The sequence below is a fragment of the Cuculus canorus genome, chromosome 8 (assembly GCF_017976375.1).
Source record: "Cuculus canorus isolate bCucCan1 chromosome 8, bCucCan1.pri, whole genome shotgun sequence".
Taxonomy (NCBI): domain Eukaryota; kingdom Metazoa; phylum Chordata; class Aves; order Cuculiformes; family Cuculidae; genus Cuculus; species Cuculus canorus.
In genome coordinates, this window is record NC_071408.1 from 23,283,517 (window position 1) to 23,295,118 (window position 11,602).

The following is an 11,602-nucleotide window of genomic DNA, read 5'->3' on the forward strand; positions in this document are numbered from 1 at the left end:
CTGCCATAAAACTTAAACTTACATGCAAGTTCCTCTTAAAGAATTTTGACAGGAATTTACTTTTATTACTATTTTGGATTAAAGCTCAATGTGTTGTTCACACGCATGTTGCAGTGCAGCAAAGGGTTCTAACCCTAGTCTTTTAACTTGTGTATTGAAGCTAAAATGTGGCTTTTATGTTCCTCCTCCATACCAGTTCTCCCGAACAATTCAAAAAAAGATTGAACTACATTTTGCTCAAGTCTGATGCTGGTGTTAGCGCACAGAATTTCTTTAACTGATGAGAGGAGGAGGCCTGAAAATAATTAGTGCTTGTAGCTAATGGATCCATGTTCTCCTTCTGTCTCCTCCCCAGCAGAAGTAAAAACTTTCTCATAGGAAGACCGTGAGCAATTCCGCGGAACTCCTTTGTAATTCCTTTAGAACAGGATTGAACTTCATAGCTGTTTTGCCCACTTGAGAAGCTGTACACTAACCACTTTAAGAATAGTTGTAGGTGGGGGGGATTGTATTCCTAGTTCATGCCATTTGTTCTAGTAATATATGCATGAATAATTTATAGTTCTGATGAATAATATTCTCTGCCACAGTATCATCAGGTTTACTGTTTAGGTCTTTTCATGGCTCTTGTTTGTTTGTTTTTTTCCAGAGTATGAACTTGAATATCACATGTAGTTAATAGCATTTTGATTTATCTTTAGAGAAACTTCAGCATTTAAAGACTTTCGTGTTATTGTAGGAGCATCCCTTACCTTTTTTAATTTTATGTATATACTTTTCTTCTGAACTTTGTGTTTGTCCTGGATGACTTTATTGAAGATCTGGAGGAACTAATGTATTTATAGAAGGTAGTTACTGTGCATGTGGCTTCCTAAACATGTCCATGTTGTGGTAAGGCACAGTAAAACAATTACAGCATTTGTTAATTTGTGTCTTTGGCATTTGTTCTCTAGTCATTTATGTGTACTTTTTTGAAACAAATAATTTGTATTGCCTTAAGGAAGTGGTAATTTACAGGCATAACTTACCTATGGTATTGAAGTTTCATTCAGTACTCTGAAGGTTTGAATTCAACTAGCTCAATATCACATGAAGCATTGCAAATGTGTCTATACTCTGCAACAGGAGAATCACCATCGTGAAGAAATATAAATATAAAAGTAGTAACCAAACCAAACTGCTCTTAAATGAATGCTGGGAAGCCAGCTAAACATTAACTACAAAATGAATAATTTTAGAACTAGATTTTATTTTCTGTATGATCAGGTGATCCTGTGCTTTTGTGCAAGATGTCTTCAAGAGTTTACAGGAGACAAATTCTACTAGAATTACTAAATGTGTTGGATGTATGTTGTGTTCTGTTAATATAGCACCTGGACTGTTTTGGTTTTTTTAAGATTGAAGGTTTCAAATACAGTGGTACCAACAGCTGTTAACGAGGATAGCTCATGCTATCACAAAGTCAAGTGAATAGAGTTGTTGGATAGCATAAACTATAAACTAACAGTATTTATTTTTTATCTTTCAGAATATTCAAGGACCGAATTCTGTAGCAGATTTTTCTGCAATTAAAGAACTTGATACATTAAACAATGAAATAGTGGACCTGCAGAGGTAGGTAAAGGAGGAATAGTCATAGTTGCCTTAATATCAGTTGTGCTAGTTACTAGTTTTTAAAATACAATTTCATGCATAAGAGAGAACCAAATTGTAAGAGTCTGCTTTGCTAAATTAAATGGTTAGCATGTCTGTAATACTGTTTAGCACTTCTACTCTTTGTTCACTCAGGTGAGTGAACAGCAAGGCTGTGGAAGGTCTGTCCACCATACCTTCTGGGTATGTTACAGAGAGCTGGATATCTTAGCATCCTGAGATGGAAATATTCTCTCTTATTTGTCTTTATTGGCAGATGATAATGGAGCAGATGTTTAGGATGCTGGAACCATGAAATAAGCTGGTATCTGTTGTCTTTGATTTGTAGAAGAACTGTAAGGACTTTTATTCTAGTAGCAGTAAGGAAGTGAGATGGGAAAGTTGAAGAAGTGTGTAGGGTAGAGAGTGGGAAGATGACAGTTTGTATATGGACCTCTGCTAGGGTTTTGGTGGTGGTAAAGATGGACATGCTGTATTCCGTCTAGTAAAATAAAACAATTCCTCTCAGTGCAACAGTTTAATTGGGTCCGCAGACCCTTGGGTTCCAGTAATTATTTCTAAGGTAATTAAGAAGATGACTTCAAGTGACTAAGAAAATCAATTTCATGTATGTTGTATAGTCTTTGTCATACTCTCAAAAGATACTTTTCTTCAGTGATTTTTCAGTACTATCATAAATCTACTGAAAATTTTATTAGGAACAGTTAATTCTACTATTTTATAAGTTGGAGTGCTTTGTCGTGATGAAATCTGCCTGTCTTTATTCATACCGCTTGCAGGAATGATTTAATTTGGCAATGTGTCAAAGCACAGTCTGTTTCCTAAATACATAAATGTTTTTTCACTTTGACTGCTTATTCTCATATTACTCCCACTGACTCCTCACTTCTTCCTGCTATGCCTTCCTCTGTTGTTCTTTAGGTTATATTAATTCCAATTCAGACTCTCACATTTATTAATCTGAAATATGATTTACAACCATGTATATTTGCTGTTAGTATCTTAGCAGGAAATAAAATGTTCACTAGCATGAATTTTTAGATGCAGTTGGTTTTCAGTAGGTGGGCTTGCAGCTGAACGTGGAAACCAGTCTGTTTGTCTTGTTTTCGTACTGTGAATTCTGAAGGAACCATGGGCTTTGGAAAATCATTGCTTCCATTTCTTCAGTGGCATATATACCTGGGCGGTTATTTAAGACACATTTGAACGATGTTAGATTGTTGAAGATATGGTAGAGGCAACTATTAATATGTATTTTTTTTTTCTTAGGGGAAATTTACTTTGATAGGTTCAGAACAGAACTGGATTAACAATCAGAGGCTTAAGCCTGTATTGTCAAACTAAAGTATCATAGTGAGCAGTTTGTGTGGTTTCAGTGAGAATGACAGGCAAGCTCTCAATGTCATGAAGTGAGTTATGGCTCAAGTAAAATTAAAAAAAAAAAATCTTTTTTTTCCAAGAAAATTAGTTTTTTCTCTTTTTTTTTGAAAGCCTTTAGCCACTGTAGAGGAGTTATTTTGGTAGCAGAGTAAATATTACTATTCTCTTCCTTCCCTAAGCACAGGTGGCAATGCTAGGCAACAGATTAACCTTTGTGGTAAATGTAGGAACCTTTTTTCATCTTGGCAAATCCATATTTCTGTTATAACTGGTGAAGTACACTTATAGTCTTGATAGCTATACAGATGTAATTTAAGTTAATTTTTTTTATTATTAAACAAAGTATATTGTTCAGCTGTTTAACTCAACAATTCTAGTCCAAGATTCCATTGAGAAGTGTCTGAGAGCTGCACTTCTGAGACCAAGTAATAGAAATTAAATCTATTTTTGAAATGCGCTTAAAAAAGAAGGTAGCATAGGAAATGCCCAAAAGAATGACAGCGTGGGGAAAACAGCTTTTTGAGAGACTGAGGAGAGTGTACAGAGGTAATATGTTTGTGGCTGAACAGACTGGGTGGGAAAGATTTCTGGAAGCCAGTAGCCTTTTAATCTAATTCAATGCAAACAGTGTCAGGAAGGTGGAGGTCGAGGAACAGATGAAGAATAAAATGCAGAACACTTATTAGTGATGGTAATTTCCCCTCTGGTGAGGGGACTGATTTGCCTAAGGACATTATGGAATCTGCATCGTTTTGAGCCTGTGAGCACTGCTGCCTGTAAGTTCTGTTTCAGTTGCGCTATATTTTTAGAAAGCTATTTGAAGCTTTTTTGATCAGCGTTGTGGGAGGCTAGACCAGATGTTCTTAATAATCTTTTTTTTGAGCCACGAAACCTTGTTTTTCCCAGCAAACCCCATTTTACTTTTGTGCATTCAAAGCTAGCTGCAGCCCACGAATTAGTGGGATTTCTTCAAGCTTTACCAATACTGTGTTCCTCTTAAGGGTGTTAAGTAATTGAGCTTAACTTAGTATATCTCACGGAAGGTGCTATCCTTCACATATGTTGGACAGCAGCAGTTATATTGTCTTGAATATAAATCAGGTTAGAAGGACCATAAAGCTGCTAAGTTGGTCTCTCAAAAGTAAGGAAACAGCAAAACATCCCCAGAAAAACAGGGCAGCCTCTCCCCTCCATATACGGATATCAAGCTTTTGTTTCAAAGTTCAGAGATCTACAGCTTCTTAGCAAAGCAATGGTAAGAGTTTTAATGTAGGCTAGATTATTTCATCTAGCCTCTGGTTTGGACGTAACAGAGCAGTTGCAGCTGAAAAGGTTACAAGGGACAACGGGGAGAAGAAATAAGGCAAACCCTAAGCATTTTTTCTAGTATTACTAGACTGAAGTATTGCTACACTAGGAATTCCCAAAATTACTGATATATGTGAAAATAAGAAATGTTGGGCAACTGTGAGTGTAGATAATGCCACCAGCTCTGGAGTAGATACCTGTCACTTATTATGGAAAAGAACTGGGTGGGGTTTTTTTTTGGCTTTTGTAACTAAAGTGGTTCCAAGCATTGGCGGTCAAGAAACCTGGGCAGGGTTGTTTCATGTTTGCCTTGAAAGCCTCTGCTGACACAAGGGCTCAGCAGCTGTCAGCTAGAACAAATATTTGCAATGTGCTGGCTCCATTCACAAATTAGTATAAAACTTATGGATTTATTAACATTATTTGATTGTAAATCATGAAGTATCTGCATTGGAGACAGGATCTATTATTTGGGGGTTTTTTTTAATCATTGCTTTTAGATTTTTGCTATGAGATTTTCCTGACCTGAATACTATTAAAATACATAGGCAAATTGTACTGCTTTCTGAAATTGGTTTGGATTGGTTACAAGCATCCTTTATTGGCAAGACCACAGTTCTTTTTGGGTTCATGTTGTTTTTCTCCCCAAGTGATGATGTGGTAAGGGACTTTATGATTCAGGAAATCTGTCGTATCCAATAAATCAATTCTGTTACTTGTTTTGGGCTCTTTCAGTCACTGAGTATTCCTGCAGGGACATACCAGATAGTTTGTAAAAGAAATGGAGGCATTCAGAAGAATTAATGCATTAAGTAGGTTTCTGTTGTCTTCTTTTTTTTTTTTTTTCCTGAAACAAAGATGCATTACTGGAGGGGAGGAGGGGACATGTGATGTGTAGACTATATACACTCAGCTTGTTTTCCTTTGCCTGAGACTGCTGCCTAAGCTTTTCTTGTTCTGCCTGACAATACTTCTTTTACTTTTTTTCCAATTCATTGTTTGTATTGTGATTTGGGCAGTGCAAGCTGCCTGGGGGTGGGTATTGGATCCTCTCACTTGTTTAGCGTAGTCCAGATTGCATGATTTAGGTACCTGGCTTCTGTTGAAATAACAGGGATGTGATCTTCGTCTCTGATAGTCCCTTAGGCATGTCAGCAACAACAGTGTGGAAGAACTGTATATTAAGGCGTACACACCTGCTTGCATTTCTATTCCTGCTCAGTCTTCATACCCAAGCAGGAAAAATAACAAGTATTTGTTTACCTAGTAAATTATTCTCTTTTATCTTTAGTCAGGAATAATATGCCTTAATGTTTGCTCCGCTTGATGGGTGTCTGAGGGCTTGGAGGTATTTTTCAGCCTGACTTGTATATATATCTGTGGAAGCACTGTATTGAGGTTAAGACCCTTTGTTCATGGAAATTTACAGGAGGCAAAATCAACAGCATTTGTTTCAACCGTGTGTTGCAGTGCTTTAAATATCTAAGTATAACTATGCTACAAATACTAGTTTATTGAGCTGGAGGAGCATGCTATAGCTTTGATTGAAATGGTAAAGATTTGCTTAGAATTTCCATAATGCTTTTTTCCAACTCCAACTGAAAGTTGGAAGGTTCACATTTAACAAAATAAGTAGCCTTGTTCTTCATAGTCTCTCTTTCCGCATCTTTCCTTGTCCTTCCATTTATATCTTCCCTTTGGGCACAGTCAGCAAGTTGTTTTTTAATCAGATACTGAGATAAATAATAGCAGAACATAATCTCTAGTAATTATTTTTTAGAGCAAATGTTCATTGTTGTCTGTGACACCTGGATGTTTTTTATTTTCCAGTTGGCAGTAAACAAAAATTCCTCAGCTTCAGTAAAGAGAACTTACAGTAGACCAGTTTTACTTTGCAGACAGAAATGCTTTCTTCCCTATTAGATGAAAGTAAACAATAAGATTAATGGTTTCTAATTGATTGCCAGGCTGCTGCTATTAAAATCTGAAGTTACCTTAATTTCAATATTTACTAATAATATAATTGGATAGCTTTTCACTGTGGTAATTCATCTAGAAATATTAGGTTTATCATTGTTCAAATTCTAAAGTTCAATGTATGCTAATGTATTAAAGAAATCTTAATGGAAGTAAATACCTGTGTATAGTATGTAGCATTAAAACTGTAAAGCTTTTATGCTTTTCTACATCTGTGAAAGGAGAAAGGATTTCATATGCTATCTAGGGGAAAACACTCATTTTTTAAAAACAGTAACACTTCTGAGTTGTATGTTGTTTTTTTCCCTTTCTTACAGCTATTGTTACATCTGACTGCCAAGAATTTATTGATGATAATTCCCCTGTCAGCAGTAGTCACTTTTAAACTTGAATAAATGTCTGTAGAGACAGACTTGATATGATACAGCAAATAATTACGTATGGAGCCTTTGAGTAGGCGGTGATTACAGCAAGGTGTCCTTTTTTCTGACTGAGCTTACTGACAGATACGTATGAAATCTGATAGGCAAAGTTCGTTAATCATCTAGATTGGCCTGCTGGAAATGTTTTCTAGCTGCTGCTAGCATAGGAATTACTGCATTTGCAGGGGTTAATGGATGGAATCTGATGCAATCCCTCCCACTTTTCTCAGCAGTTTTCATTAGACAAGTGCTCCATAGCAACAGTGAGATCACTGGAGACAGTATTTCATTGATTTCTCTCTCCCGCCCCCTTCCATTTTTGAGCCATTCTTGTCACTGAAGTGCAGTTGGGTGAAAAGACAGGGATTTTATGCGGAACACTTATGTGGGCTTCTGTCTTGTAAATAATTTGGAAAGCAGAAATCCCTTACATCTTTTGTGTTTAATGTTTCACCATGTATTTAAAGAGAGATACAGGCTTAGGGGGCTGGATAACAGTACCTGCTGTAGCTGATGTTCTTAAGTATTCTTGCATTGTTTGCTGGTCTTCTAGGGAAAAGAATAATGTAGAGCAAGACCTGAAGGAGAAAGAAGATACCATCAAGCAGAGGACAAGTGAGGTCCAGGTAAATAAGACAAAATTATTGTTCAGACACCTGATATTGCACTGTGTGGTGCTTTAATGGCAGTGGGAATACTGAGTCTTTAGATAACCTCATGTTGTTAGTGAAAAGAATAGAACTAGGGGCTAAGAAAAAGAATGTGCTTTGAAGTGTATTTTCTGTGTGAATGTGGGTTGGTATAGGCATGTATATTTGCATGTATAAATGTGCAGGCTCCTAGGATATGAAGCCTGCATGGAGTTTTAAATGAAAATTAATACAAAATATTAGATTTCTTCTTTTTTTCTAACAACACTACCTAATGTAAAATTAAAAGTGAAGAAGGCATGATAGCAACTGCAAATTAATAAACTTAAGTTGCTGAATTAAAAGAGGTTATAGAGAGAGCTGCATCTTAAGAGTCACAGTAATTACCAGCTTGGGAGGAATGTTGCCTCAAGTTAATTTTGCTTAACACAAGTGAATTTTAAAAGTAATCTGTTTGATTTTTATTTAAAAGGATGACGTTGAATAACTGGAGTATTGGAAAATTTAAATTTTGCAAGTGCTTTACACGAATTAAAAATTATACAGTCAGCGTCAGTGTTTAGGGTGCTAAGTCTAGCCAAGCTCTGAAATAAATTCTGCAAAGCATTCCTATTAAATTTCAAGCTGCAAAAGCAGCTGGAGTTGCTGCTTTAAGAAAATACCAGATATCAGTGTGATATCTGATCTCTTACATTTATTTCTATGCTTATTTTAGGAATCTTTACTATTTTAAATAATCTTTATTTGGTTAAAGGCAAATAATGCAAGACTTCTGCATTTTACTGTGTGTTGGGCAGAAAAAGGGTCAATGTGTAACAACTGTTGTGAATTTTGTGCTTGGATATTTAATATCCTTAAAGCCTGAATGGTGAATTTATAGTCTGACCTTTCAGAAGATCATCAGGCGCTGGCCTGTTAGTCACGATGGCAGCCAGATTCAGCTGCAGGGATGCATACAGAAGTTGCCCATGTCTATGATTCTGTCCATGCATGCAGCGGTCATTCCCCTCCCCACTCTGCAGACTGCTGTTTCACGCTGTTCAAAATTCCTATGGGTATTCCTGGTTTTGCATACAGGATGATTTTGTTAGTGTGTTCTGGAACATCTGTGCTTACGTGAAGGCTGAATTCTCGGATTCCTTTGCACAAAAGATATATAAAGCTAAATAAAAAAACCTCTCTTTAATGTTACAGTATTAGCATCATCTGTGTATGTTTAGTGTTTGATAGTTAGCAGCATCACAGAATCAATTAAGTCATTGTATCTAGAGCAGTAACATTGGAAGCAACTGTCTCAGTTGCTTTAACCTCTTAGTGATCACACAAGCTATTTGTCACAGAATTACAAATGGTCGGGGTTGGAAGTGGCCTCTGGAGATCATCCAGTCCAACCCCCGTGCTGAAATAGAGTCACCTAGAGCAGATAATTTGTCCCTTCTTAAATACAGAGCTATAGGGTTCTGTCAGTCTGCAGAGAAGGAACAGTCTATTAGTATTGTCAGAAAAAAAATGAGAAACTGTCAGGATCAAGTAGGAAATGGCTGCAGCATTTATTTTAGCTGGTGGCCAGCTATATATATATATCTCTGGTCCCTTTTTTGCTCCTAAAGGTTGGAGGACCTGCATGCTTTGGGAAACTCTCTGTAACTTTAGAGAATAGTGGTGACAGACTAAGAATATCTTTACGTTATGCTTTTTTCTTCTATTCTTATTCTAATAGTGACATTTCTAAAGATGATGTACAAAACCAGTGCATTCTAATCTGCCACCTTGGGTCAAGCTAATTTCGTGGCATCACACTCCAGGGCTTCTGATACCAGAATTACTTCCATGGACACAAATTATTATCTCAAATATAGAATCATAGAATCACTAGATTGGAAAGAACTCACTGGATCATCGAGTCCAACCATTCCTAATGATCCCTAAACCATGGCCCTCAGCACCTCATCCACCCGTCCCTTAAACACCTCCAGGGAAAGTGACTCAACCATCTCCCTGGGCAGCCTGTTCCAGTGCCCAATGACACTTTCTGTGAAAAATTGTCTCTTGATGCCCAGCCTGAACCTCCCCTGGCAGAGCTTGAGGCCATTCCCTCTTGTCCTGTCCCCTGTCTCTTGGGAGAAGAGGCCAGCTCCTTCCTCTCCACAACCTCCTTTCAGGTAGTTGTAGAGAGCAATAAGGTCTCCCCTCAGCCTCCTCTTCTCCAGGCTAAACAACCCCAGCTCTCTCAGCCGCTCCTCATAAGACTTGTTCTCCAGTCCCCTCACCAGCTTCGTTGCTCTTCTCTGAACATGCTCCAGAGCCTCAACATCCTTCTTGTGGTGAGGGGCCCAGAACTGAACACAGTATTCAAGGTGCAGTCTCACCAGTGCCGAGTACAGAGGGAGAATAGCCTATCTGGACCTGCTGGTCACGCCGTTTCTGATCCAAGCCAAGATGCCATTGGCCTTCTTGGCCACCTGGGCACACTGCTGGCTTATGTTCAGTTGGCTGTCAACCAACACCCCCAGGTCCTTCTCCTCTAGGCAGCTTTCTAGCCAGACTTCTCCTAATCTGTAGCACTGCATAGGGTTGTTGTGCCCCAAGTGCAGGACTCGGCATTTGGCCTTGTTAAACCTCATGCCATTGGTCTCAGCCCAGCGCTCCATTCTGTTCAGATCCCTTTGCTGAGCCTCCCTACCCTCCAGCAGATTCACGCTTCCACCCAGCTTAGTGTCATCTGCAAACTTGCTGAGGGTGCACTCAATGCCTTCATCCAGGTCATTGATAAAGACATTGAACAGGGCTGGACCCAGTACCGAGCCCTGGAGAACCCCATTTGTAACTGGCCTCCAGCTGGAGTTAACTCCATTTACCACTACTCTCTGGGCCCGGCCATCCAACCAGTTTTCAACCCAGGAAAGTGTGCACCTGTCCAGGCCAGAGGCTGACAGTTTCTGAAGCCATGGTCTGCGATTTGTGTGGGAGGAGGGAAGGAATAACAGTTTTTTCTTCTATAAAATAATTTGTAAATGGATACTAAAAAGCAAAGACAGAAAAGAGTTGGAAGGAAAACATAACATACTGATGGATTTTAATGTAATTATTAAAATATCAGCTCTTTATTAGTAAAGATTAAGGGATATTTTCTCTTTAAAAGTTATGGGCAATGTAACAGATAAACTTCTAAGGCACCATTTCCTTAGCTTATGGAACTTTTGTACAGAGTTAATGAGTACTAAGACATTAGTTTTTGATCACATACCAAGCAGCATCTCAAAATGCATCTGCTTGGCTGTCCCCTTGCTCTCTCATCACTCACCTGCTCTTCTAGACCCAGCTGCTGGAGCACTGCCTTAAGCAGTGGGCTTTTAGACACATCAGCAGGGCTCTCATCTTGCATCTGGCCCTTCACATGCATGAGGATGATTTGCCAGTCTACCTACTAGGGCTCTAAAATCTGGTGATTCTCCTGGCTTTCATAACAATTACATGTTCCCTAGAATTATATTGACATGAAATCAAAGAGTCCATGTTTTGCCTCTCAGTGGGATGCTGAAACTTTGTGAAGGAATTTTTAGAACAAATGCATGTAAGATAACACATATTTACATTGATCAGGGAAAAAATGTAACTGTATGCGACACCCCAAGAGTGGGGGGAAAAAAAAGTGAAAGGTGTTTTGGAAAGGTGGCTTTCCGAGTAGTCCAGAATGTTTCTGGCCTTCTCTTCTAGACTGTTTGATTTCCTTGTTGGCCTGAGTTTTCTTAAACGGATTTATGCCATGAGTATCCCACTCGGCATTGGGTTCTCTCTATTCTTTGTTTCTTGCAGAGCCACTGGAAAGTCAGTGAAGTTTAACTTTTCTGTGCTGTTTCAGGCTTAACAGTTCTTAGCTCATTAATTGTTTGGTGAAGTACAGGCTGGCAAGCTATTAAATCCATCTATCTGTGACAATGCAGGTCTCTGTACTTGCCTTCTCCTAACCAACATTAGTGTTGAAAGCTATAATGATGGTAAACCCAATATACAGATTACTGTTACTGTGAAAATGCTAGCCTCAAATATGTTAATGGTTTTCATATAGAATCTCATTCAGTGCTTGAACATTAAAGTGAGGATGTTCTTGAAAATAAAAGCATAACTGGAGCCTAGTTGAAGATGTGTCTTTGAGTATTATCCCCAGTTCTGTGTATTTTATCTACTCTGAAATTCAATTTTGGCATGGTT

At 38.3% G+C, this 11,602-nt stretch overlaps 1 protein-coding gene across 4 annotated transcripts in view; it reads left to right on the forward strand.

Moving 5' to 3' along the window:
- The window catches only part of EPS15 (epidermal growth factor receptor pathway substrate 15), a 51,613-nt gene that overhangs the window by 22,887 nt on the left and 17,124 nt on the right, over positions 1-11,602 (forward strand). For all 4 annotated transcript variants that reach the window (XM_054073302.1, XM_054073304.1, XM_009561909.2 and 1 more), the window contains exons 12-13: positions 1,529-1,614; positions 7,294-7,366. In XM_054073302.1, the coding sequence (XP_053929277.1) occupies positions 1,529-1,614; positions 7,294-7,366 (159 nt within the window). The remainder of the gene's footprint in view (positions 1-1,528; positions 1,615-7,293; positions 7,367-11,602) is intronic.